This window comes from Candoia aspera, chromosome 12, assembly GCF_035149785.1.
Source record: "Candoia aspera isolate rCanAsp1 chromosome 12, rCanAsp1.hap2, whole genome shotgun sequence".
In the NCBI taxonomy this organism is placed as follows: domain Eukaryota; kingdom Metazoa; phylum Chordata; class Lepidosauria; order Squamata; family Boidae; genus Candoia; species Candoia aspera.
Window position 1 is genome coordinate 1,401,337 of NC_086164.1, and position 27,366 is coordinate 1,428,702.

Below are 27,366 nucleotides of genomic sequence, written 5' to 3' on the forward strand. Positions count from 1 at the left end.
ACCCATCTTAAAGTTGCTAAGGTTGAGAAACACTGCTTTATACAATTCCCATGCTCTAGTGGTGGCTATCCACAACCAGCAAGCCACCTGCTCAATCATCAACATTTACATGCCCCCTGGAAAACGCAAGTCTCAAATAAGGGAAGCATGGTCTGGCTTAAATAATTATATTCTAGAATTATTCTTTGCCTTTTTTTCTGTGCCAGGCTAGGACCAGATGATAACAGGTTACATGGCTTGCATTATTCCTGCCTACTAGACCCTGAAGGACAAGTGCCTCCACATGTGTGTTATTTTAAAGGTGAGAAGTCTAACTTTTCAGACCTTTACCACAGATGACTAACCACCTCTGAGCTCTTGCAAAGGATCCGTCATCTAACACTCTTCTCAATCTGTAACTTCTTTGTGTGCAGCTTTCATTGATTTAAGAGCAGCCCTTGACTTACAGATACTTTTGGGTGCCCTCCCTTGAAAATAAATTGCAGAAATATGGTTTTTCCATACAGGAAGTGCTATGAATGGGCAATATCATATTTTTGTTTAAATGCTGTTATTTTGGAAATGCTGGATTTGCATCTGTATTATGGACCAAAATGCCCCCTCTATTTTGCAAATAAGGGCACCAATGCTTTAAAAAATGCTTAACTTGTTTTTCTGCATTATTTTGAAACTGATTTTTTTTTAATATCAGTGTTATATGCAAAAGCACAAGAAGGCAACATATAAGAATGACTCCTGAATGACCTTTGGAGAAAAGCAGAAAGACCCCCAACAAGGCTCTGCTCATGTTCAGGATGGGCTGACATATGAGCATCGAGGCGAGAAAAACTGCAGTTCTTCAAGTGACCAAAAGTGAACTTTGGGGAGTGGTTTGCTGTTGGGACTCAACAAGTGACATGAACTAGCCATTACAGTCTACAAGCATTATCAATTTGTACCATGTGTGAACCCACCTAACTATGGTTTAGTCAACAAGCTATGGCTTAATAGGCTCTATGAATGCAGGTATAGTTTAAATTAACCCATAGGAACGTATCCAAACCAATTAAAACAACTTACACCCAAGGTTCAAAATGTACACCAGTAACGGACAAACTCTTCTGGCCCGGGGACTCACATAGTTCAGGCTCCCAACTTGCCAGTGGGCTGGAAGACCTTTCCGTGTAATATGTGCATCCACAGAAGGAACAGGGTGAAAACATCCAATCTATTTTTTATTTGAAAGTGTTTTGCCTTGTATTATTCTCAAAACCACAAAAAAGTGAAATATGCCCCAAACCATGGATTTTGCCATCAAATTTCAATTTGGGGGCTTGCAAATAGAGAATGGTGGCTGCGTGTAGCCTCTCCATCTGTGATAAACTAGGTGGGGGAACTCTGCAAGGAAGTTGATCCTGGCTAGAAGAACAGTCTTCCAAAGCAGGGTTCCTCAAGAATTCTGGGAGTTGAAGTCCACACAGCTTAGTGTTGCCAAGGTTGAGGAACCCTGTTCCAAAGGACACCCAAGAGCTGCACAGAGCCTTCATCTTTGCAAGCGGAGAAAGTTCAAAAGGCACTCCCCCCCCATTGCCCCCATACGTAAACCAACTAGCAATGAATGCCAGGAAGGAATTACATTCATGCAATTTCATTCCCCAGAACAGAGTGAATGGGAAGGTTCTATCTCCACCCGGGGGGGGGGGGGGGGGGAAGAGAGAGAGAAGTTGCTGAGCAACTTTTCAAGACTTGCCAAAGGGCCTCAGCTCCATTTATTACTTTTCTGAGTGCCTGCTTAATTATTATGCACAGTTCTGGTTTTGCTCAGCTTTTTAATGGATTGAAAAAATGCATTTTAAAGGAAGACTTTCTTCCTCCCTACAGAGCTCTGGTCAGCTCAGTAAATGGAATAAGGCAAGCTATTTTCCGTTAACACATTAGCTATAGTTTGCTTTTAGCTTGATTTATTGAACAAGTCCTAGTGGGCTGCCTTATACAGTTAAGCCAACGAATGTTTGTACACGTAACAGAGAAACCTGTCGGATAACCCGAGAAATCTCTTAGCAAATATGTGGATTCAGCCACAGACTGGCTTTCTGGAAATCATTCTCTCAGCCACAATCCCCTGACTCGAAGTCCGGTAGGCAGCGCATGGATTATGAAGTAAGACAATGAATCGTACGAACAGTGACGTTCACTAATAATACTAAAGACCTGTTTCTGTTCCTAGTTTCTCCAAAGGATCATATCGCAGCTTGCTTTGGCCGTACCGCAGCGGCCCAGGCACCTGTTTACAATCTGCACCGCTTTATTTGAATTAACCTTCTTCACTGGCTGTGCTGTCAACAGAATGCTTCCAAGTTTAGGCAAATGCTCCAGCAGCACCATTTTCCGGGCTGGATTTTCCAACTGCCTTTCAACTTTATGGGCGGACGGCTGGGAGAGGAGGGGTGGGAATGCCCGCCCCATGACCCGAAACGCGGCTGCGGGGCTTCTCCTCTTCCTCCTCGGCTGAGAAGCCCACGTTCAACCGGCAACCGGCTTGGGGCCCGCTGCTCCTGCCTCCCAGCCACGGCACAGCTGCGCTCAGACCCAGGGCGCAGCGCCACCGGCCGCCCGGCCAGCGGGACCCGCTCTCCTCTCCTCTGCTCGCCTCCTCGGCGGCGCCCCGCCTGCCCCCCGGCACGAAGACCCCCGCGTGTCTGCCGCAATTGCCAAGCTGGGCAACCCCCACCCACCCCAACGCAGCCCCCAGGAAAGCCCAGCCCCTGGGGAGTCCCTACCTGGGCCCCTAAGCATGCTGGGACAACCTGTCCCAAAGGGCCAAGCCAGCCTGGGCTGCGAGTGTTGGGCTTTGTAGTCCCAGAGCCGAAAGGGGGGCGCGGGAGCACCCTCGCTCCCCGTCACTCCGGGCCCCGCCCACCGACGCTCCCGCGGCAGCCAATGGCGTTGCCGCCGCGCTCCCGGCAGCCAATCGGCGAGACGCGCCCCTCGGCTCCTCCCTCCGCGCAGCGATCCCGCCCCCCGGCGGTCGCCGAGGGGAGCACAAAGCCGCCGCCCGCCCTTTTCCCTCACGACGGGTTTCCTCCCGCTCGCCGTCGCCGCCGCCCCCCGGCGGCTCCTTCGCCGCTCCTCACCCGCAGCCGCCGAGTCGGCGCGCGTTTCAGAGGCCCCGGAGTCGCGCGGCCCGAAGGCAGGGCGACGCGAGCCGCTCCTCTCCGCGGCTGCGGGAGCTTTTCAAAAGTCCTCCCGAAGCCGGAATTGGGAGCCCCGCCCCCTTCGCCAGGCTCACCGCCCCCTTGCGTCACCACGATGGCGAGCCCGTAGGGCAGCACTGCGCCTGCGCGGCCCGAGTGGAGCGCGGAGGGGAGGAGGAAGGAGCGGAGCGAGTTTGGCGGGTTCGAATCCCGCTGCTGCCATTCGCACGACTTGGAGGATTCAAGTGGAATGAAATCAGAGAAGGAGAATTCAAATGCAGTGAAATCTCGAGATTCAAACGGAATCAGGAGAATTGAAATGAAATTAGAGAATTCAAATGAAGTGAAACCACAGGGGAATTCAAGTGAAATCAGGAGAATTTAAGTGAAATAAAATCAGAAGAATTCAAATGAAGTGAGATCAGAGAAGGAGACTTCAAGTGAAGTGAACTGCGATGCAAAAACTGCAATAACTTTGCTGGCGCTCAACCCAAGGAAGAAGTCCTGCATGCATGCATGAAAGCTTGTGGCACCACACTGCTTTCAGTCTATAGCGCTGGCTGCTGCAAGAGTTACATGGCCTGTTTAGGAAGGCAGGGAGCTTTCAGTGTTGCAGCCCCCCAGATGGGGCACAGTCTCGGTTCCCCTTTTACAGTGCCTACAGGTGCTTAACACACTTTCCTTGTAAGTTCAATTAACACTCTCTTAAAGCAATTCATGGGACTTTTCGCAATGGTCATCATAGTACCAAGCTGACTTCAGCTCATCTAAGAAGAAGTAAGGGTCCTCCCTGGTTGGCCCTTGGATGGCAGACCACCTACAAGCCTGAAGGTGAAAATCCATCCCAGAAGAAGGTGTGCAGACCAGTTCCAAACTATTCCCAAGAAAATTGCATGACTTGTCCATTTGTCACTAGGAGTTGAGCTCGTCAAAGGAGACTTTGCTTTTATTTCACTTAAATGTATTAGACCAAGACTGTTTCGCTTCACAACACCATGCTGTGGATTTCAACCCTGATACAGGCCCAGCCGAGGTCCTCAGGTGTGGGAATAGTGGCCACTGGTACCATAGGTATAATTTTGTTTTGCAAAGAGGAGTGAGAATATTACTGTTTTTTAAATTTTATTTTTCCAGAAAAGGCAATATGCAGCAACTGGCATTCAGTGAGTCTTACTCCAAATTATTTGTGGGGGTAGGACAGCTGCTTTGGGCCTGGAGGCACCATTGAAAAGTATATACTACTTTTGAAAATAACGGAAGTAGTACAAACAATCTCGTATCTTAAATCCTCTCTTAGATAAGCAGCCTTTAAGTGGATAATTCACTAGAACAAAAGCAATCTGCTGCGTGAGGACATCAGGTTCAACTGCAGCAAGTTGCTGCTGATTCAAAGAGTTTCACACTCGCTTCCGCTGAGCGAAGTAAGGTGACTTGGGCTCGCTCAGCAGAATTTCAGTGTTTCGGTGGCAACTTTTTATTATGCTTAAGGATAAATCTGGCATTTTCCAACAAATGCAAAACATCATCTTACAGTGCAAGCTTGCACATGTTGTAACAGGGCACTGGCCACGTGCAGCCCGCCAAGCAGTGTTGTGTGGCCCACTGGCATTTTTGGGAAACTTAACAAATCCGCTGCTGCCTCCAAGCATCACCGCTGCTAGGAAGGATCCACCACTGCCACCTTCGCTCTGAAAGAGATACTGCCAGGCACCTCCAGGCCTCACCATCAAGCCTTTGTGCCCTTGGGATTTTGCTTCAGTTCAGTTCCTTACATTCTCCTCCAGCTTTTCTTCCTGGGGTACCCAAAGCAGTTGAATGGCCTGCACCTGAAACACCTGGAAAGGATTCCGATAATATCTTCTTTGCTGGTTAAAAGCAGTTGCTAAGGTCAGCTACGTGATCCTGCCCCCACCACCCATTCACCAGAAAATCCGCAGCAAGGGTGAGAATTCCACGTGGCTTTTCAAAAGCAGAAATAGTAATTAATAAATTGTACCCTAAATGGAATTCTGTGAGAATGGAGTTTGCAAACCATTGCAGAAAAGGATCAAATGGATTCCTATCTCATAAATGGTTCAGCTAGTTTCCCCCTTAAATTGAGAGTCAGAAAGAGGCTTAAATGGAACGAGGACATGACTTGCTGAAGGGAGGAGAGGGGCAAAAGTACATAAATGCCGTTTCCAAGATGCTGTAATATTAACACCTTTTTTAAAAAATAAACCTGACTAATAAGATTCTGTAAGAATGTAGCTTTCTTGGTTACATGAGGAGATTTGACACATGGTTGGAATCTGAATTTTTTAACTGAGAAAGATGAGAGATCTATAGTGGCCCGGAACACAAAATGATACTAAGCCATAAACCATTATGCAACCAGGACTGTACTTTATTCAACATGCTGTTGTCTTAACCCATGGCTTACGGTATTATGGAAAACCAGGGCGCTGGCTGATACATAACACTTTTCTTCCATGCTTTTAAGCCACCATGACGATGCTTGTGCATCTCATCAAACTGTAATGTGGCCTCTAATCCAGCAGAAGCAGCAAGAGAGATGAGATGGCATGAACAGGAAGCCAGATGGGAGGGCTCCAAGGGACCATGGTATTGCAAAGGTTGGCAAGATTAAGGGAAGGTTGGCTGTGCCCTGCTAGACCCTCCAGTGTTTGAAATAGTGGAGGAAGTCCTGAGGGTGGAGGGATGCCCTCAAACTGCTGCTACACCAAGTGAGGTCAGCCGCACTCCCACCCTATCCCCGCCGACTGGGAAGTTGAGTGTCAAAGAGCACCTTCCCAGCTTCCCCTTCTTGTGGAATTTTCATCACAAGCAGCTGCAGGGCGGGAAGCCACGTGACCACTTCTGCCACAGCCTTCCAACCACCTCTGCCTGGCTATGTCCCCTCCCACTCTAATGCAGTGTTTCTCAACCTTAGCAACTTTAAGAGGTGTGAACTTCAACTCCCAGAATTCCCCAGCCAGCCATGCTTACAGTTGAAACTGAAGTTTAAAGTTAAAGAATTTAAAGAATTCCCCAGCCAGCCACTTCTTAAAGTTGCTAAGGCTGAGAAACACTGCTCTCGTGGTTTTCCTTTTACCCCCGTCCCTATCAAGTCCTCAAGTAGGGCTGGGCTGAGGGGGAGGCACCCACACTTCAGGCCCAGGCCGACCCAGCTCAGACCCTTCCCCTCCTGGATTCCAAGCCACGGTTCCTCGGGGAGGGCAATGCTGATAGCCGGAGCGCACCACTTCACCTCTTCTTCTTGCCCGGGGCCCCCTCCCCAAGTCCTCCGCAGCGATCAAGGCGGCACTTGCGACCCTCTCAAGGACCCCGCGGGCCACTAAGGGAAGAGCCTTTGGGAGGACAGGATTCACAGGACTGGCTTCCCCCTCCCCGCCCCCCCCAGCGCCCCTGTGCCCTAGCAGGGAAGGGGGGCCGAGCTGAATCAGGGTGCGGCAGCTGCCCCCCAGCCCCGTTCCCTACACGCTCCTGCGGAGGACCGAGCACTGGCGCGCCCTGCGGATGCCACGGGGCCACGGGCGCCCGCAAGGCCACTGGCGGGAGGGGGTCTCTCCCGCCCAAGAACGGGCTCGTTTGGGGGAAGACGCGCCGCGGCTCCCCGATGGCTCGGCCCGCTTGCGCCGGGGGGGGGGGGGAAGAGCGGCTTCTCCGCAGAAACCCGGCGCGCCGAGGATGGGGTCCGAGCCCGGCGCCCCGGCAGCGGCGGCGAGGGGCTCCCTGCCGGGAGCGGCAGCGCCACTGACCCGCGCGCCCCCGCCCCGCCGCCCCCCACGCGCTGGCTCGGCGGCAAGGCCCGTCTGCTGCCGCCGGCCCTTGGGGGCGGGCGGGCATCGCGAGTCCCCGCGCGGGGGGAAAGGGCGGCCCGGGCGAGCTCCAGCGATCCAGCTCCACTTGCGGGCGAGGGCTGTGCCTCGACGGCGCCCTCCCCCCGGAAGCCGGAAGTGCGCGTCCGCGCGCTTCCGTTTCCGCTTCCGCGCACCCGGCTGGCCAGCTCATTCCGGCCACGCCTCCTCCCGCGCTCTCGCGAGGCTTGCCGCGCGGCCCAGCTCGGTCCGCCGCCGGCCGCGATGGCGTCCGACTCCGACGCTGAGGAGCTCTTCTACGACGCGGCCGAGGACGTCGCCCAGCACGGAGGGACCCCGTCGCCGTGAGTCCGCCCGCACGGAGGGCGCGGGGAGCGGGGGCGCGGGTCCGGACCGAAGTCTCGATCCGGATTGAGTACCCGGAGGCTGAGCCTGGAGCCCTCCCTCGCTCGCGCCTTCGCCTGCGGGAAGCGTGAGGGGGAGAAGCCGGCGGGACTGATCCGGATTGATTCCGGGTTGCGCGGAGTCGCCCCTTCAGCCCCGCCTCGGGGTGTCTCTCCCGGCCTCTTCCCAGTCCGGGAGGGGAGAACCCGGGCCGGCCTCCAGCGCCCCCCCCGCCCAGCCCAGCCCAGCCCAGCCCAGCCCAGCGCCGGGGCCGCTTAATTCGGATTGGCGTCGCCCCGGCCCCAGGCTGGATTTCCCGCGTCTCCCGAGAGGGGCCTCAGCCTGCTGCTGCAGCTCGGCCCCCTCTTCCTTCTGTCCCAAAAAGGGGGCGGAGGCGTACGCCGTTTGTCTGCCCCCCCGCGCCTCCCCTCCCCTCTGGTGGGGCTCAGCTCGGCGGCCGCGGCCGCAAAACCTCCCTCGGGCTCCCTCCGCAGAAGGAGCCCCGCCGCGCCCGCCTGCTGCCTCCGGGGCGGCCGCCCCCCTCTCCCGCCCGGGGCCTCTCGGCCTCAGCCCCGCTGTCAAGCGGGCGCCGGCTGCACTGGGAGCTGAGGTCCGCCGGCCTTAAAGTTGCCGCGGTTGGGAAACGCTGCCCCAACGTGTCATTCCTCTCCCGCGGAGCTCCTGGTCACCTCTGGGTGTCCCCTCCCTCCTGCCCCTCGCCCTTCACACACCCTCTCCTCCCTGGATTCACTTCAAGGCCTGCTTGTGGCAGGGCAGACAGGCCTTGGAGAGAGACTTCCCGGCATTTAGCTTTGTAACTTCCAAGAGCCTCCTGTAATTCCTTATGCCGGTGTTTCTCAACCTTGGCGACTTTAAGCGGTGTGGACTTCAACTCCCAGGATTCCCCAGCTGGCTGGGGAATCCTGGGAGTTGAAGTCCACACCGCTTAAAGTCGCCAAGGTTGAGAAACACTGCCTTACACTCTTCCTTCTTTTTTCCCTCTGCCTTTTTGTCTGCATTACACCTCTCTGGACATGAGTCCATCTCCAGTATCCCCCTGTCCTTTCCCTTGGCCAAGCAAGCAGCTCCCCATCATTTTTTATGTTCTTCCTGGTTGCACTCATGCTTTCTGCAGCCCATAGTTTTTTTCCCCCCAGGAAGGGCGAATAAGCAACCCCCCCCCCTTTGTTTTTCTCCATGGGTTATATCAGACTCACTTTGTGCTAGCAGGTGATTGGAAAACAACATGAGACTTTGATAATTAACTTCTCAGAGCAAGGGGTTGAGCTGCTTGGGCTGAGTGAATCAGAGTCTCTTTCTCTGCTGCTGGTGGGGACATACAGGGGGTAGCTCTTGCCAGCCCAGAGATGGGCTCTTGTCCACAATCAGCCTGTCCAAAGGAAAGTCGCGTGGTGCTGGACGTCGCAGCCAATGTAAGCCCTCTTCCACACAGACCATTGTTGCTTTCAGCCTCAAAAATTCCAGCCAAGTTGTTTTGCCAATAAAGAAGCCTTCCACTAAAAAAAAAAAAAATCCACGGTGCATGAGAGGAGGAATGATTCATATTTGTTTTCATGAATCAGATTTGAAGTCAGCATTTTTTTTGTCCAGCCTAAGTGTTCTTAAACCAAATTAGAACAGCTAAATGGACTGTTTAAAAACTGAAAGCAAATCCTTTTTCTGCAGTCAGTGTTACTCTGACTAGCTCTTTCATGAGCCTTTCCTTCCTCTTAGACTTGAGAACTTGCAACAAGATTTGCTGCTGATTGTTCTCCTAGAACAGTGTCTCTCAAGCATGTGCTGGCTGGGGAATTCTGGGAATTGAAGTCCACATGTCTTAAAGTTGCCAAGGTTGAGAAACACTGTCCTTGAAGTACTGTAGCTCATTTCTGGCCACGTCTCTTTTCTTGTGAAAACACATACTGTAGAGAGAAAAGGACATGAAAAAGCGTTTCCATTTTTTTGTGCTGTCTTAAGAAGGAGGTTCTATATTTTAGATGAATTGGGGCAAACAAACAAAAAAAGACTTTTTTTCTTAAGGGCACTACTTTACAAAAAGTTTTAGTATGTTTATAGAATTGTGCATAACTTGTAACTTTAATTTAACACTCAATTTCAAACACTTCAGCTTGTTTTGTTGAATGAGTTTGTGTACATGATGTAGCCAGAAGCTTTAGGGATCACTTGTGAGGAGATTTGAGTGTTTAATTTGAATAGGTGGGATATATATTAGATGAATGTGTGGTCTCTGCATGACACATGGTTCCATGGTTTTATAATTCTGAATGATAAAATAATGGATTATGTAATGAGTTTGAGAGGAAAGGTTCTGGTAATAATGGCATTCAATTTATCTGTGCTTGTAGGGCCTGATCCAATTTTGCCATTTGCTTTTTGGCAAAGAAGGTCTCCCAAATCAGCTTCTGTCTGAATCTGTACAAAGAGGCAATAAGTAAGCAATAAATAAGCAATAAAAGAGCCAGTTTGGTCTAGTGGTTAAGGCTCCAGGCTAAAAACCAAGAGACCGTGAGTTCTAGTCCCACCTTAGGCATGAAAGCTGGCTGGGTGACTTTGGGGGGGTCCCTCTCTCTCAGCCGAACTCGCCTCACAGGGTTGTTGTTGTGGGGAAAATAGGAGGAGGAGTATTTGTTATGTACGCCACCTTGAGTTATTTATAAAAACAATAAAGACAGGACTAATTTTTTTTTTAAAAAGTAGAGATAAAAAGTAATGATATCTTCCTGTCTATGGCAAGCAGTGACATTGTTCGATTTCCAGGCCTTTCCCTTTATTTATCAGAGTATAAAGAAGTACAGAAGGAATTGGGTTGGTTAACAGCAGATTTTCCAGGCTCTGCAAGAAGAACACGGGAATTGCCCTGTACCATGTCAGACTAACTCAGTATGGTCTATATGATGATGGCAGCAGCTCTCAGGTAGGAGATGTCCCTAAAGATGGTAGGGAATGAATGTGGGATGCTGTTTGTGCAAAGATCCATTTTTGTAGTCCAGAGCTTGGATGGTGATTGCTGGATCTTACAGTTGGAGAGAGAGTCCAAGTTTCAAGCCTTTCCTCCAGAAGAGGAAGAGGGCAGTAGAAGGGACAGATGGACAAAGGAAGCGCCATTCGAGGAGAAATGCCAGGACAAGGGCAACACAGGCTTCCTTTCTGATTGTTCTTCCTGCTTACCTACAGCAAGAAAGTTGACCAAGGTAGACAGTTTAGGGCATTTCTTAATTGGCAGGGGATTGAATATTTTCCTTTCCAAATGACCTAAAAGAGTTAGACTGAATATTTCTTCTGGGGATTTGAAGTACAGGAGCATTGACTGGAATAGCCCATTGGCAGTGGTAGAAGTGACTATAGGACCATCAGCCTTTAATTACCCACATTCATCGGCTAACTTGCCTCTCCCAACCTGGATTTTAACTCCCAGAATTCCCAGCCAGTTCACTTTCCCAGAAAAGTCTCATGCATCCTCTCTTTATCAAAAGGGGACATGTGCATGTGTCGTTCTTATCTGTCTTCTTATGTGCCTTAATAAAAGTAGGCTGTAGGGCTGGATTGTGTAACATCAGATGGAGAGGACAGAGCGCCCAATAGGTGCAGAATCTGCAGAGAGTTGAAGTGCTGGTGGCTTTGTGGGCGTGTTTGTGGCACATTTATCTTGTTTCATTGAAGCGGTTCCTACTGGCACCTTCCAGGAAGTTTTGTTTCCTGCTCACGCCCTGGTGCCCACCAGATGTTTTGGACTGCATCTCCTAACACCCCAGCTGGGCTTGGGCATGCCTTGGGCTGATGGGTGCTGTAGTCCAGTCCATTGGGTGGGCTTTTGAGGCCAGTGCTAGAGAGCTTATAAATAGGAGAAAGCCTCCATTCCAGCAAAACCAGACCTCCCCCGAAGAAGGAAAGGAGTGTCGCCACCGTGACAGCTGTGCTTCAGTCATCACCTTTCTCTGTGAGGCTGTGAAGTCCATTCTGGGACTCCATCATCAGATCTCCCAGGCACTTTCTCACACTTTGTCCACAGGTAGGAAACACAGCCCAATGTGTGCATTTCTGCCTTTGCAGTTGGAACTCAGAAGAGCAGCGGTCCTGGTCCATCTTTTTCACAACTGACAGGCATCTGAGGAGCTGGTCATCCAGATTCTGTGGGCCATCAGATGGATGCTGTCACTGAGAGGGCAAGAGGCAGATGCGGTTGCTGAATGTTCCCCCATTCAGAAATGGACAGGGGAGGGACATTGGAGAGAGACATAGTGGATGGGGCTTTAGTGTTCTGATTTTCTTTTGCAAGATTGGTTTTGTTGAACAGAGCTTTGAAAAACATGACTTCTGTATTCTTGTGTGTGTGTGTGTGTTCTCTTTTGCTAAAGAAACTCTTCGTATGACAGCCATTATAGTGTAACGGTTACAGTCCTGGGCTAGGAGTTAATGGGCCTCTGGTTTAAGTCTCCCCTGAGATCCGTGAATGCGCCGGATAACTTGAGTCTGTCTCTGGCTCAACCTTCCCCACAGAGCAAATAGAGAACAAGGCTGGATTTTTTCTAATTGCACTTTTTGCATTCCTCACTGCTGTTTTTGGAAGAGTCACTTTGCTAACTTTTGCAACTTCAGCCAGTAGAAAAATTAATCTGGTGGCCTCCTCCCTCATTTGATGACAAGGAAGTCAACCTTTCCGAGGAAAGGTTTCAGATCCACCTTGCTCAGGTCTCCTTTGTAGCAAAGATCATCCTCAGTGCTCAGAAAAACTCCCCCCTCTAGGTCGTCCTCCCTGCTGAAAAGGAGGAGGATGCCCTTCCACCCTCCCTGTGCACAACTAAACCTTCAGAGTGGATCATGAGATGCCCATTGTGGCTTTTCCCACAGAGGCTGAGAGAAACAGAATCTCTGAAATAGCTTTTTATGGTCAGAAGGCCTCATCCCGTGCCACTGCATTGCTTCACATCTTCTCTCATCCCAGAGGTTGGGATGGCATTAGGCCCAGTCACCTATTGCGTCCTGGTGGCGTTTAGCGGGTACTTGGAACTGATGGCCGTCAGAAGTCTGTCTTGGCTGTGTGTCCTCCAGGGAAGGGTAGAAATTCCGAGGCTACCCAGTTCCATCCCCAACGGGGGAAGGAAGCAATGGGGCCAACTTTGTCTGTGACCCTGGGAAGTGACAGCCAGCTAGGATGGACCCTGCATGGGACTCAGGAAAAGCCAGGGTCTTACGTTCACACAATCAGGTTTTGAGCAAAGGTGCATGCAAATGACTTGCCTTCAGGGGTGTGTCCCAACTGCCATTTCAGTAGGTTGCCGAAAAAGCCTGTCCCTGCTGACCAAAAGGCATTTCAAATTATTCTCAGCTGCCAAAGAAACTAAACTAATCGGGCCATCTTGGGCATCTTTGGGTGTTCTGGCTAAAGGGATCCATAACAGTAGAAAACCTTACCCCAAAAAATCCAGTGAATAACGGGGGGCATTTGGGCTTGTGGCCCCGACAGCAGGCAGGCCATGGAGTGGGCACTGCATTAATTTGAGGCAGCTGGCAGACTTCATGACAACGTGCCCAGGCCTTCCACGGAGGCTGGCATAGGCCGGGCAACCAGGAGCCGCTTCACTTAAAGCACAGAAGGACGGGAGAAGGGATCTTGCAAGTTAAGCCTTAAATGGCTGGTGGGCATGTGCCCCTTCTGGTCTCACCTGGTCCATGTGTTTGTTTTTCTCCACTAGGTCACCGACCAAAGTCATTGGGCCGTCAGTACTGAAGGTGCGTCTCTTTGTGTCAATGTTTGTGCGATGCAGCAGCCACATCTTGAGGGCAGCCAGGCCATTGTAGTCTGAGGACAACAGAACTGCAGCGCCTAGGTCGACAGGGCAAAACGCAGAAAGGAAGCCACCTGTCCTTCCCTCTCCTAAAGGATGAGTTTCAGCTTCCCCAACCAGATGTCCTCCAGCCTGCTGACTGGGGGCGGTGTTATGTGTCCCTGGTTCAGCACCTCCGACATTACCTTAGACCAGTGTTTCTCATTCTGGGAGTTGAAGTCCACACGTCTTAAACTTGCCAAGGTTGAGAAACACTGCCTTAGACTCAGCCTGATGGGGATGGAAAGAGGCTCGCCCCTGGGCACTGCCACCGTTTGCTGCTTTCCAATTTCAGGACCAGGAAGAGCAGGGCTCCACGTCAGAAAGAAATCTAGCCGAGTCGAGAATGTTTGGGGAAGGGGCGGTCAGGAAGTGGTCAGTGCTGCTCAAAACAAACTGAAGTGAGTGGTTTGTTTTGGTTGCCGCAGGCAGGTTCCTTTACCCACTTGGTGACTTCCTGCTCTGCAGGTGCCTTGGGGCACTGCGAGATGAGAGCAGAGCCTTGATCTCTGCAGGACCTGCTGCTGCGCAAAGGCAAGCGCTCAAATTGGAGTGTGGAGGTGGAACTGCACCTTCCCACAGAGCCAGTTACTATGCAGCCACCGCAGACAGCAGCAGCAGTGAAAGCTGGCAGTTCTTCAGCAGGCCAGGATCCGTGGGCCTTGGGGGTCAGGAAAGTGGGGGCAGAACCTGCGTCTGTCTGGTGCAGAAGGCTGGAGACAGGGTGGGGCCGTTTCTCCGGGAGGGAAAGGCAGCCTCGTCTGAGCCAGGAGAGTGAATGCCCAAGAATAAAAGCTGCTTTGTTGAAAGGACTTCGGCCCGCTTTTCCTTTCCAGAATTGTCCAAGGCAGCTGAAAAGGAAATAAGAAAACCTCAAAAGCATCCTAAAACAAGCTTGTAATTTAGTCAGCGGCTTCCCAGCGGCAATAGGATCATCTGGATCGGGTTGGATATTCATGGGGTTGTGGAATTAAAGTCAAAGCCGGCTTTGCAGCTGCTGCCCACCCAAATCCACAGCTGAGGCCCGGTGCAGCCCTAGCAGTTGACTCCTGGCATCTTTTTGGGGTGCCTGGGCCCTCACATCTCTGTAACACCTCCAGATGGTACTACAGACTATAAGGCCTGCTCTGCTCATCTGCCACTGGTAACTCTCCCCCACTATCCACCCATGAGAGAAAGGGCTGATAAAGTGGCATCAACCATTCCATAGGATGTACCATATAAAACCTCCATTCTTATCTGTCCTTGGTTCAGTGCTGCTTTTAACTTGCTGAGAAAATGCAGCCAATGCCAAGATATTCAGCTGCAACCCATCTGCTTCTAGCATATCAGTCTTATCAACGTCGGTCTTCTCCAACCTGGTCCCTCCATCTGGCTCTAGGCAGGAGTTCCCATCGCCCCAGGCAGCCCAGCCATCCGGACTCCGGCTCTTACAGCCTCTTTTGCTGAGGCCTGATTATTTGTGGTCCTGTTTTCCAGGAGCCGGGCGGAGGTTCTCTGGTGGCCGACTATGAAGGAAAAAGTCTGGACATCAAGCAAGATGACCCCAAAGAGGTTTGTTCTGCAGGGCCTGAAAATGCTGGCGAAGGGATGGTGAAGGGCTGTTGAGCGGCTTTTCTCAGCAATTTAGGGAAAAGCTGTTTCACTTTCCCTGCCTCTCAGTCCTTGTGGTTGAAATGGTTTATGTTTTGTTTTGCAGTACTTTTTTCAGGATAGGATGTGCTGGGGAGAGACAAGATAAAAAGCTGTTGTGTTCCAAAAGAGTTCAGGGAAACTAAATCTTGATTTGGAGTCTGCCAAGAGGGTACAGAGATCAAAATCATTAAGCTGCTGATGTTACAATGCAGCTGTTGTTAAGCTAAAGATTTCTTAAGGTTTTATGTCTCCCAACTATGCAGTTTGAAGCCTGTGCTTTTGTCTCTGTGCTACTCGTCTATGAATCCAAGGCCCTCATTAAAAATGGAACCAGCAGAATAAAATGTAACCATAACAATGGTAAAGAATTAAAGCAAGTGTGGGCTGCGCTTCTGGATTTTCATGGTGGTCCCCGTCCAAGTACCAAACAGCTCTGATTCTGCTTAGCTTTTTTCAGATCAGCCAAAGTTATTGGGCTGTTGCCTGCTGCAGCTGCACCTGTCTTGACTTATTACAAATCTTAAGTTTTTCTTTTCAGAAAAGGCAATAGGTTTCTTTCCAGGTTAAATCCTCTGCTGGCAACCAGCGTGCATACTTTGTTGAGCCCCCTTAGGCTGGTGGCAGGCCTCCCTGTCACTCCCAGATAGTCCAGCTAAAGATGCACCTTCCAGGGAGGAGAGAGCAGGCATCCAGAGCTGTGAAGATGACGCTGCATTTGTGGGGGGGGGCTGGCGTGCATCCCTCGGAACATGGCCTTTGCCTTCGCATGGGGGTCGGGTGATCCTGATTGCCTGAAATTGCCCCATGGCGCCCTGGCATTGCAAGGCTGCTTTCGAGCTCTTTTGCCCCTTCTGGGAATGTGCTAGGAACGTCCCCAGTTAGCGCACACACTGCTTGAGAATTGGCTGATTGCAGTAGTACCTTCCTTTGCTCTTTAGATCATCGACAATATCATAGAGGAAAGCCAGAAAGCCCATCAGCTTGAGGACGACCCCTTGGCTCCTCCAAAAAAGGACCCAACTGGTCCCTCGCCACACACAAATGCTTGGATTTCTGGAGCAGATCTCCTCCATCACATTCCTGGACTCTTAATCGCAGAAGCCGCATCGCAAGGACCCCATGAAGCGCCTGCAGGTCTGGCCAACGGGGTGGCGTCCCAGGAGGCCTTGCCGCCTCCCAGCAGCGAGGGGGCAGATCGCCCCAAAGGGGACGATGCCGCTATCTCCCTGGGAAGCCCAGGCGAGAGCCGAGGGCCGAAAGCAGCAGGAGGAGACCAGCCGGAGGAGGAGAGCGACGAAACCGCCGACCTGAGGCAGGCGGATGGATTCGGCCAGGCGCCGTCCTCGGATCTCTCGCTTCCCCAAGGCTTCTCAGCCGCCGATGAGGTGCCTCCGGCCAAGCCACCCCGACAGCTCACCGCGGAGCCAGACATCGTCGCCAGCACGAAGAAATCCGGCCCGGCCCGGCCTCCCCCTCCCACGGCACTCCCGCCCCCCAGGCCCCCGCCCCCAGCCCGGCCTGCCCCCCCACCAAGGAAGAAGAAAAGCGACTCGGAAATGGATACCAGCAAAATTCCTGGCCTGGAAGGCAAGTCCCTAATTCCAGAACCGGCTAGCAAAATCTTTCCGACGCGTCCCCTCCATCGGACTCCCTTCAGCTCGCCTGTTTTTTTCCATAGTTCCGCGGGAACCTTTTTCCCTGAGTGGCCTCTTGACGCCCAATGCCTCCCTGGACTCCCTAGCCAGAGACTCCCAGCCCTCCCTGGACTTGGCGAGTGCCACGAGCGGCGACAAAATTGTCACTGCTCAGGTGAGCAAATGCCCTGGCCGGGCAAAGTGGCGAGAAGAGCCTGGCACAGGCACGTGTCTGTGTTTTGGGAAGGGGACGTGCTGCCTTGGAGAGCGGGGTGGGGTCACCAAATGACAGGGTTGCCCCTTAGAATCCCCCCTCGTGTTAGCAGTTCTTTGCATGTCCAAAGCCAGCGCTTCAGGGGAAAAGCTGGCCACAGTCCAGCTGAAGTAGCTGCTATTTTGGTGTGCTCAGCTGGATCCAGGAAAACCAGCTGGTTTGGAACATGCTGCATTTTATTTGCATTTAGGTGAGGACACCGGCAGGCCCTGTCACCCCAAAGTGTTCTAATCCAGAGACATGTTTTACAGGTAGTCCTTGCTTAACGACCACAATTGGGACCAGAATTTCAGTTGGTAAGCAAAGTGGTCATTAAGCGAATCTGACCCAATTTTACGACCTTTTTTGCAGTGTCGTTAAGCAAATCACAACCATTAGGCGAACCACATAGTCATTAAGTGAATCACATGGTTCCCCATTGAGTTTGCTTGCCAGAAGCCAGCTGGGAAGGTCAAAAATGGTGATCACGTGACCATGGGACACAGCAACGGTCATAAATGTGACCTGGTTGCCAAGTGCCCAAATTGTGATCGTGTGACCCGGAGGAAGAAATGCTGTGATGGTCTTAAGTGCAAGGACCAGCCGTAAGTTGGTTTTTCCAGCACCATTGTTAAGTCCAAACCGTCACTAAGCAAATCTTTAGTTAAGCGAGGACTACCTGTACCATCTTGCAATCCCATGCACATTCTCTTGGAAATCAATCCCCTGGTAGTCAGGGATGCTCACTCCGTAGAAAGCCTGCAAAGAATTGCAGCCTCTCTGCAATCTCTTTGGCACCGGCTGCGAAAGTAGGTAGCAACCATGTCCTGAGCGTTGGCTGTCACTCCCAGGAGGCCCCGTTTCTAGCTTTCTGGTGTGGGATATGCCTTGGTCCCCTTTGCAGCCCCTCAGGGTAAGTGGATTGAGGTCTGCCTCTGCTTTCGTTTTTGAATTTAAGCACGCACGCCTCCTGTCGTTGTAGGAAAATGGGAAATCGGCAGATGGCCAGGTGGTGTTGAGCGAAGTGATCGGGCCCCAGAGACCCAGATCAAACTCCGGCAGAGAACTCACCGACGAGGTACCATCTGTCCCTGTTCCTTGTTGTCTTTGCGGGCGGGAGGATCTTGTGCCCCAAGAACAATGCGCCCCCCTCTCTGCTGGCTGGCATTGGGCTTTAGGGCTATTCCCAGCCATTCCCTCCGCAGAGCTGAGCTGCGGCCACGTCCCATGGGGACATTCGGCATCGGAGCAGCTGGGAGCCACTTTGGGCAAAAGAGACCGAGTGCAAATGGTGCCCTCCATTCACGAAGGCCCACAGGGGTGTTTGGTGTCTGACCACCTCCAGGGTAGTAGCTCCAGTTTGCCCCTTTGCTGCTGCTTGACCCAAATCCATTTCTAGCCCTCGACTGCAGCAGTGGTAGGTTCCAGAAAGACATGGCTTGCCCTTTGCCTCTCCGGTCTTTCCCTATAGGAGATCTTGGCAAGCGTCATGATCAAGAACCTGGACACGGGAGAGGAGATACCCCTGAGCTTGGCTGAGGAAAAACTGCCCACAGGCATCAATCCCCTGACATTGCACATCATGCGGCGGACAAAGGAATACGTCAGGTATGAAGCCAGTGGGGGAGCCTCCTGCACTGCCTCGGCGATGTCCTTCCGACTTCTCTTGATTGCGCTGCTCAGCAACTGCCCCTTGAGCATGAAGTTGCTGCAAGGAGAGCGCAGGAGCCAAAGGGATGCTCTTTGCAGCTCCCAGTCCCGTTCGCTCCAGCCAAGACTGAAGGCCTGCAGCGGCTCTCCTGCAGGGCCTGGGCCGCCCGTCCTCTGGTGCCGTCCGCGCCTCCAGGGGCCGAGCCTAGCGCACCAAGGCAGGGCAGCCTTTTCTCTCTGATGCCACTGGAAGTTCAGATCCTTGGCCACTAACGCTGAACCTCCTTGGTTGCTTTTGCACAGTAACGACGGGGCCCAGTCGGACGATGAAGACAAAATGCAGCTGCAGCAGAGTGACACCGATGGGGGCCGCCTGAAGCAGAAAACGTGAGGCTGCAGCTCCCGGGGGCTAAGGGGATCTGCCCTTCTTCCCCCTTTTTAGCGGGGTTTGGGGAACATCAGGATTCACACCTCGATTCATGCTGACAGAAGCAGCTTCAGCCTGCAGACCAGGGTGTCCGTTCTCAGGGACGTTTGGCTGCCCAGTCTTTGTCCTCCATCTCAGAGAGTTCTGGGGGGCTGGAGACCTTTGCTCGTGGTGACAGGTTGCAAAGGGATTTTTGTTTCTACGTATTTCGAAGGACGCAGCTGAAAAAATTCTTGGGCAAATCGGTCAAGCGGGCGCGGCACCTGGCCGAGGAGTACGGGGAGCGTGCCGTCAACAAAGTGAAGAGCGTCCGAGACGAAGGTGGGTGGGGCGGAGCGTCAGAGAGCGCCCCCTGCTCCAACAGGGGACCGGTTTGTATTTATTAGTCGCGATGCCTTTGCTCTGGCGGTCCAGATCCCATCTGCATCCAGTCGCGCCACACACTCATAGCTTCGGCCCTCCTGCCTACTGTGCAGGGAAAGCCGTCTTACGCGAAGTCTGTCAGGATGACTGAAACGTTGCCGCAAATGTCCACCGCGGGTTTCGCAAGGCAAAGGCCCCGTGTCCCATCCTTGGCATTTCTGGGCCAAAACGGGATCCAAGGACGGGGAAGAGGCCGTTCTCCTTGGTGTGGGGCGGCTTCCATGCCCGTCTTGCTGTTCCTTTGCCTCGGAAAGTGCTGTAAAAAGGCCGAATCGGGGGTTTTGCGGGGGGGGTCACTTGCTGATCTTCAGGCGTAACTCCGGAGGCCGTAGTCGTGAGAACGCAGAGGAAGAGGCTCCGATCCGCGGCTGTTCTCTCTTCTCAGTCTTCCACACTGATCAAGACGACCCCTCGTCGAGCGACGACGAAGGGATGCCCTACACCCGGCCGGTGAAGTTCAAGGCTGCGCACGGCTTCAAGGGGCCGTACGACTTCGAGCAAGTGAAAGTCGTGCAGGATCTCAGTGGGGAGCACATGGTGAGCGGTGGCACCCGTGGCCGTGGCTTGTCTCGTTTCTGCCATGGCCTGGCTGGGGGAGGCGGTGCGTGAGATCCTTTGGCGCGAGGCTCCTTCACCGGGATCACCGTTTCTGTGGCTTCTGACAGGGGGCCGTCTGGACCATGAAGTTTTCGCACTGCGGCCGGCTGCTCGCCTCTGCGGGCCAGGACAACCTCGTGCGGATTTGGGTGCTGAAGACGGCTTTTGACTACTTCAACAATATGCGGATGAAGTACAACACCGAAGGTGCCGCCACCTTCCACTGGGCCCCCGTCCTTGAGGAGGCCAGCCCGCTTGGCCGGAGCGGCAAGCGGGTGGTCCTCTGGAGGAGCCCCTTTCAGCTGGTTCCCTGTCTTGCCTTTCAGGCCGTGTGTCCCCCTCCCCATCTCAAGAGAGTCTGAACTCAGCCAAGTCGGATAACGATGCGGGGGTGAGTCTGGTGGCCTTGCCCACAAGGTTGGGGGCCTCCCTGAAGCTTTCTGTCCCTGGGCCATTTGTCCCCCACCCCCTTCGCCCTTCAGGGAGCTCTTTGCAGCCCCCCACACCCGTAGCCAGTGGGTTTGTCGGCTTTGCAGCTGGTGCTGGAGGTCAGGGTCTGTGACTCTGAAGGGGCTTCGAAGCAGATGTACAGAGAGGTAAAAAGGCACAGCCTTTGGTGCGGGGGGGAGATTTTGGAGAGCAGTGCAGAGCTAACTTGATCATAGGTCATTAAAGAAAAGAAGAGAAATCCCTTCTTCCCAGACCACAGGGAGTTAATGCTGCTCTCATAGTGTGACTTTGGGTTTGAAAGCCGGAGATCATTAAATATTTTTTAGGCTGCCTGAATCACCGGGCTTAATCACTGCTTTTGAGAACCTTACTTAATGATAAGGTCGATCCTGCGTGTTCTCGGTGAAAACTCTGCGTGTAAGAAAGAAGAGATGAGAGAGATTAAAACTCATGTTGGGAGCACACAGGGAGCATAGTTTGATGGGGGGGGGTGCTTTTTCCCCATTTACTTTTGTTGGCGACCTCAGCTGGCTTCCAGAAGGCGCCCGCCCTCTTGGTGACGTGGCAGCATCGGACAGCCAGTTCAGAACCAGGCCCTCTGCTGCTCTCTTCAAATGGCTTTCTAGCCCTGGTTGGTTGCAGGGAGGAGTGGCTTTAAAATGCCCCTCCATGCCCCTAGTCCAGATGGCAGATGGAGGGGGCTCAAGTCAGCTTTCCTTGGTGGGAACAACTAGGAACTGGGGGACTTGACATTCCCCACCTCTGAAAGCACCAGGGTGCAGCTCTGCCTACCTGCATCCCGGAGAAGGCTGTGGGGCGTAACTGGCTGGGATCCTCTGCCCATTCTTGCATATCTGCCTTTCAGGTTTGTAGTGGGACTGACGAGGACCCCGATGACAAGAGCACACCGTTTCGGCAACGGCCATTCTGCAAATATAAAGGGCACACGGCGGATCTCCTGGATTTATCCTGGTCTAAAGTAAGAGATTTCCTCTCCTCTGGCTGTTTGTTTGTTTGTTTATTTTCTGTCCCACCTTTATTATTTTTATAAATAACTCAAGGTGGCAAACATCCCGAGTACTCTTTCCTCCTCCTATTTTCCCTACAACAAGAACCCTGTGAGGTGAGTTGGGCTGAGAGAGAGGGACTGGCCCGAGGTCACCCTGTTTCAAAGTCACAATGATCTCGCCTGCGCTGGGTATTGTGTGTAGCCATTGCATGGCCCTTCCCCCAAATAGCCAACAAACAGCTGGACCTCCATAAAATGCTGACAGGGCACACTCTCTTTTCACCAAACAGCAGGGGAAAGATCAGTAATGCCAAACTGGTTCACCTCAAACCCTGATTACTTTGGGTATTCCAAAAACAGGTTGGAATGCTCCTTTCTTAGTCATCAGCCCAGTTATTAGCGCACACAAAATATTATTTTGCTCCGGTATTTCTTTCACTGGACCATGAGCATTAAGGGTCACATCCTCCACTCAGAACAATAAAGCTCGTTCTGTAGTTCGGACACCCAGAAAACATGCGTGCCATTTGGTTCCTGTTCCGCAGAATTACTTCCTGCTTTCTTCATCCATGGATAAGACGGTCCGGCTCTGGCATATATCCCGGCGGGAATGCCTGTGCTGTTTTCAACACATTGATTTTGTCACTGCAATTGCCTTCCATCCCAGGGTAAGGGGCTGTGGCCTGTTTCTTAATTTTGGGGTACATTTTCAACACGGTTTGCATGGAAAGTGGGTTTACATGCCATGAGAGGGAGGGGAAAACATCCAGCACGCCCAGTGTGCGGTTGAGGACAGTGGTTGACGATCGCAGGCGTCCTTGGTTGTCTTGGAGCAGGTTGGCCCACCGAGGGTCCTCTGGCGGGTGCCAAGCGTAGCTGCTGAGATGCACCTTCCAGTTCTGAGTTGGAAGAGCTAATTCCTTCTGGCATCCCTTGCCCCTTTTAGGATGACAGATACTTCTTAAGCGGCTCACTGGATGGCAAGCTTCGGCTCTGGAACATTCCTGACAAAAAGGTGGCACTCTGGAATGAAGTGGACGGGCAGACCAAGCTGATTACAGCCGCAAACTTTTGCCAGAACGGCAAATACGCTGTGATCGGCACCTACGACGGCCGATGTATCTTCTATGACACGGAGGTGAGCCCCCAGGGCCCCATCTTTGTCCACGTTGCGGATCAGCCTCCGGAAGCAAGCCTCTTCCGGCTCCCACTGCTGATCCCGTCTCTTTTCCCTTGAGATCTCCACAGGACCCAGCTCCGTTTCCGTCGTGGCGCTCTTCTGCATCTCAGGGCATCTGCGAAATTCCCTCTGTCCTGTGTTTCTCTTTTAGCATCTGAAGTATCACACCCAGATCCACGTGCGGTCGACTAGAGGACGGAATCGAGTTGGGAGGAAGATCACTGGGATCGAGCCCTTGCCGGGAGAAAACAAGGTAGTGACAGGCCGTGCTGTTCTCTCTCCGGATGTGGCCTCTTGGGGGGTTGGGGCTTTATGCAGGGTTGGACAGGCGGCTCTGTGTCGTGTGCCTGCCGGCAGGTTTGGCCAGAAGAGGAGCGTGGCCAGGAGCCACAGCCTCCCCCGCTTTGAAAGGACCGCCTTCCTCCATCAGGACCAGCTGGTCTGTAAGATCGGCTGCCGATCATCCCTCAGGTGCGTCAGCTGAAGTTGGCCTCCTGAGGACCAAGCCCTGCTCAGGGACAACAGCACAACCATACTGCCTTCTCCTGGGGAGGCCACCCCTCCTGGTCCTTGGTAGTTGGCACTATTAGCCAAACGGTTCCTTCTAGAGAAGAAGCTGCAAATGGAAGTGCGCAAGGTGACAGTCGTTATGTCAAGCCGCAGAAGCAACTCTTCTGTTGATCTTAATAAACCTTGCCAATTAAAGGCCACAGGTTAAATTGCGCTGCAAACTAAAAATGATAGGGCCGCTTAGCAAACACCTCACCTAGTCTTGTAGGTCAGTTACAGGAGGGCCCGTAAGCATGTGCAGAGCGCCTTGCTTCCAGGCATTCGGCACTGGGGGGAGGAAGGGGGGATAACTTGCTCTGAGAGGGGGAGGGGTTGGATTGGCTTGCTCGTGTTGTACGGGCCCGTCTGTTCACTGTGAGAAATTAGAATAAAGTTGATTGCATCCATTGATTTTTATTTTAAAAAAATAAGACGTGGGATGATAAGCAAGCCCCATGGCCTCCCAGAGTAATGCAGACCGCAGATCGGACGACATGCATTGCAGCCTTTAAAATGCCGGTCAATCTGAATGCGTCTGGCTCTCAGGTTGGAAGCCAATCCCAGGCATAGCGCGGGAGGGGCTCAAAACGTGCTGCCCCTGATCGAAAATGCCGACTTCCCTCGCCAGATCCTCGTGACCTCCAACGACTCGCGGATCCGGCTCTACGATCTGCGGGACTTGTCCCTTTCAATGAAGTACAAGGGCTACGTGAATAGCAGCAGCCAAATCAAAGCCAGCTTCAGGTGAAGAGGAGGGTCCAAGGCCAGGAGGGTGAACCGGGTCGCAAGCGGGAAGGGCTGCTTCAGGGCGAGAGCCGTTCGGCAGCAGAACCCCTGCCCCGGAGAGGCGGGGAGGGGGCCGCCCTTTGGCGGGAGTCTCCAAGCAGAGGCTCTCCCGCTTTCTGTCAGGGACGCTTTCGTTCGTATTCCTTCTGCCAGGAGGTACAGTGGTTGGTGGGAAGGACCCTGGGAGACTCCAGGGTCCTTCCCGCCGGCCATTTCAGCAGGAGGCTGAACCGGATGGCCTCGAGGATCCCTTCCAGCTCCAGGCTTCCAAAACGTTTGCCTGGATTAACACATTCCTGTAGGCCATTCTCTTCCTGGTTTGACAGGTGTAAGGAGCTGGTTCGTTGTGCTCATAAGCCGTGATTTATGGTCTTGTTTAGGTGAACCCAGGTGATCATGCCTGATCAAAAAATAACAGTTACACCAAAAAGCCTTAGTATGATACCCAAAGCAGGCCTCAGGCTTGTGGTGTTTTGTGGGCTCCCTTCTGTCTCCCGGTGGAGGGCACACCAGACCAGCTCCCGGGAGTTCCTGCGTTCAGTTCTGGAGCCTGGCACCGATGGCCATCTTTTTGCCTAGCCCACCTCGCAGGGTTGTCAGTGCGGGAGAGGACGCATCAATCCCTCTGAGGAGCTCCTGGGTGGAAGGGCAGGAAATACAGGTCGTAAGTTCGGGGCTTGGGACCTGCTCCGGTTGCCGAGGCTACTCCGGAGGGCACAGAGGGGGACAGGATCTGGAGACGAAAGGGTCTGCTCTCTCCCTCCCCAGCCACGACTTCACGTATGTTGTCAGCGGCTCGGAAGACAAGTACGTTTACATCTGGAGCACCTACCATGACCTGAGCAAATTCTCCTCTGTCAGGAGGGATCGCAATGACTTCTGGGAGGGGGTCAAAGGTAAAGCACACACACACACACCCCACATACACACACCCCTTGGGCCTTCGAATTTGCTCTGGGGAGGGTGGGTTTTGGCTGTCCTGGGTAGTTGGTCTAGACCAGCGTTGCTCAACCTTGGCAGCTTTAAGATGTGAGGACTTCAGCTCCCAGAATTCCCCAGCCAGCATTGCTGGGAGCTGAAGTCCTCACATCTTAAAGCTGCCAAGGTTGAGCAACACTGGGGAATTCTGGGAGCTGAAGTCCTCACATCTTAAAGCTGCCACGGTTGAGCAACACTGGGGAATTCTGGGAGCTGAAGTCCTCACATCTTAAAGCTGCCACGGTTGAGCAACACTGGGGAATTCTGGGAGCTGAAGTCCTCACATCTTAAAGCTGCTAAGGTTGAGCAACACTGGGGAATTCTGGGAGCTGAAGTCCTCACATCTTAAAGCTGCCACGGTTGAGCAATGCTGCTCTAGGGCAAGGGGAGGCAGCTGGCAGATCGCAGTCCAAGACCCTCAAGAAACAGCTTGCAAACATCAGCTTGTAAAACCCAGGAGTGGGACCAGGGGTGTGTTTGGGGGAGAGGAGCCGAAATATTTTTCTGTGCATAGACCAGTTTGTGAACTTCCATGAGAACTTTTACAATCACTCAAAACACCTCAGGGTCAGAAGCCTTCTGAGGTGATGTCCAGGATAAAACCCCCATACAAAAGAATAAAGCGGCAGGAATCTCTCCATCGGGATCCGGTCCACGCACACTGCAGCTGCACAGAAAGGGCGTTCTCTTCTCCTGCGTTTCCTTCGGAGAACGGGTCCTAATGGGCTTTCTGCTCTTTCTAGCGCACAACGCCGTGGTCACCTCAGCCATTTTCGCCCCGAACCCCAGCCTGATGGTATCCCCCGAAACAGCCGAGAAACCCCCGGCTGAAAGCAAAAGCGACGATTCCGTGTCTGCAGACCCCATTCCTTCTGGTAGGTGTTGGGGGTCCAGGGCTGTCGTCCCGGGGTGGGGTTCCAGGTCCCAGGATTCCCGGTGAGCAAATCCAGAGCCTTCAGGGAAGCTGGCGCAAACATGACCTGGATGCACATGGCCACGGAGCCCCCGTTTTCCAGCCCCCACAGCTTGTCCAGTTGCACTGGCAGAAAACAGGCAGCACGCTTCCCTGTCCTTTGGAAGCAGGCAGAACTCAAAACCCAAACTCAAAACCTCACCAAAATTCCCTTCCAGAGTTTGGGGGTGGGGGGATGGAAGATCTGGCCCCACCCCTTCCCTCCCAGCCCCGATTTTGCATGATCCAGAGTGCATCGAAGGTGGCCCCTGGCCCTCTCTGTCCTGGGGCCCCCTGCTCTCCCGGCTCTTCTCCCTTCTCTTGGGTTTCTGGTCTCTGATCCTGAGCAGAATTTGAGGCTTGGGCAGAGCGTTCGGGATGGGGGGCTTGCTCCCTTTTGCAGCGTGCCCCATTTCCTGGCCCTCTTTTCTAAACCTGCCACTTCTGTCGTTTAAGGAGCCTTGAAGGCGGACCACGCAGAGGTGCTCCTCTCGGCTGACTTTACTGGAGCCATCAAAGTCTTTATCAACAAAAAGAAAAATCTGTCTTGAGTCATCAGTAACTCAGTAGCATTGTGATAATGGTACCTGGGTGTGAATCACGTGCTTGGGGAAGCAGAGCATAATCTAGCGCTGGTGGCCGGCTTCTTTTTAAATTATCTCCTTGAAAGCTGCTCTGCTGGACCTCCCAAACAAGCAGCATCTGAACTCCCCCCCCCCCGCTTCCCTGCCCCCCCTGCCCCGCTTTTAGGTTAGAAAGGGGAGGGCGCCAGCAGCGAAAAAGGAGAACAAGCCTTGTGACTTCTGAATAATTCTGCTGCTAAACGATGCACCGGATGCCGGATTCCGCACAAAAAGGACAATGAGATATTTACGCGCGGAGGTGCTCCTTCGGGGTCTCCCATGATCAATTATGTGTAGGAGAAGGTTTAGTCGATGGAGTGGTGCCCAAGCAGGGGTAGGAGTGCAATTCTTTGCAGATGCACAAAGTAAACACCATCGCTGCCCAGAATCCCCTCCCCAGCAAAGCTGGTCTGTTTTTTGATTTCTCTTAACCGAGCTGCATTTCTGGCCCAATCCCTTTTGTTCCGTGAGATTCTTTTTGACCTCCGACCCCCCGGCCCCGAGACGGATTAGCAGCAACCTCGTATCAGTGTTTTATAATGTGGACTTCTGTGGTCTTCTCACTGTCGTGCACTCTGGATTCTGTTCTTTTCCTTTTTTTGCACACGGGAGCACAATATTTCTACAAAAGAGTTTCTCATTCCTGACTCCCAGGCACAGGGATACTTTAAAGCAACTTAAGCTGCATTAGGAACAATTCTTCTGTTTTACAATGATGTAAAATAAACTGTTTACATATTTTTAAAATAATTGTAGTTTTAAGTTTTGTTCGTTTGTTTTTGTTTTTGTTACCCTGTTTAGAGTTAAAACCGAATTAAAAGGCTTTGTAAATATTTGTAAAATAATACCAATGATGCAACCATTTGCCGGGTCGAAATCCGCAAAAAGTTGTTGATGGTGGCAGCTGCTTAAGAGAACCAAGGATGTGTCATTAAAAATGAGAAAAATGTTGGTGTTTGTCTTTTCTTTGCACACGCACACGCGCGGGCGGAGGGA

The 27,366-nt window shown here is 52.5% G+C and overlaps 3 protein-coding genes across 7 annotated transcripts in view; 2 read left to right on the plus strand and 1 right to left on the minus strand.

Annotated features, from left to right (window-relative positions):
- The window catches only part of KLHL13 (kelch like family member 13), a 46,742-nt gene extending 43,557 nt beyond the window's left edge, over positions 1-3,185 (minus strand). The window contains exon 1 of one of the 5 annotated variants that reach the window (XM_063313390.1): positions 3,114-3,185. The gene's annotated coding sequence lies outside the window, so the exon portion shown is untranslated. Of the gene's footprint in view, positions 1-2,759; positions 2,881-3,113 lie in introns of those variants that run through there. The other 4 variants (XM_063313388.1, XM_063313389.1, XM_063313387.1 and 1 more) reach the window with 4 other exon arrangements.
- Positions 3,186-7,202: 4,017 nt separating this feature from the next.
- WDR44 (WD repeat domain 44) lies at positions 7,203-27,319 on the plus strand. Its single transcript, XM_063313729.1, has 20 exons — positions 7,203-7,338; positions 13,093-13,129; positions 14,704-14,778; positions 15,798-16,446; positions 16,538-16,668; positions 17,729-17,824; positions 18,218-18,354; positions 18,700-18,783; positions 19,038-19,144; positions 19,632-19,783; positions 19,912-20,050; positions 20,170-20,234; positions 21,159-21,272; positions 21,848-21,970; positions 22,249-22,440; positions 22,634-22,735; positions 23,660-23,775; positions 24,586-24,713; positions 25,539-25,670; positions 26,204-27,319. Exons 1-20 carry the CDS (start codon positions 7,259-7,261, stop codon positions 26,296-26,298), a joined length of 2,754 nt encoding a protein of 917 aa, XP_063169799.1. The 5' UTR covers positions 7,203-7,258; the 3' UTR covers positions 26,299-27,319.
- DOCK11 (dedicator of cytokinesis 11) overlaps positions 26,683-27,366 on the plus strand; it is a 76,747-nt gene continuing 76,063 nt past the window's right edge. Inside the window, exon 1 of the mRNA XM_063313746.1 lies at positions 26,683-26,704. Within this exon, the coding sequence (XP_063169816.1) occupies positions 26,683-26,704 (22 nt within the window). The remainder of the gene's footprint in view (positions 26,705-27,366) is intronic.

What these genes read in the sequence shown, in the direction of transcription:
- WDR44 (XM_063313729.1), top strand. Translation starts at nt 7,259, where the DNA reads ATGGCGTCCGACTCCGACGCTGAGGAGCTCTTCTACGACGCGGCCGAG. An exon ending in ATCTCAGTGGGGAGCACATG is followed by an intron (nt 19,784 to 19,911) that starts GTGAGCGGTGGC and finishes GGCTTCTGACAG; the next exon opens with GGGGCCGTCTGGACCATGAA. An exon ending in GATGAAGTACAACACCGAAG is followed by an intron (nt 20,051 to 20,169) that starts GTGCCGCCACCT and finishes CTTGCCTTTCAG; the next exon opens with GCCGTGTGTCCCCCTCCCCA.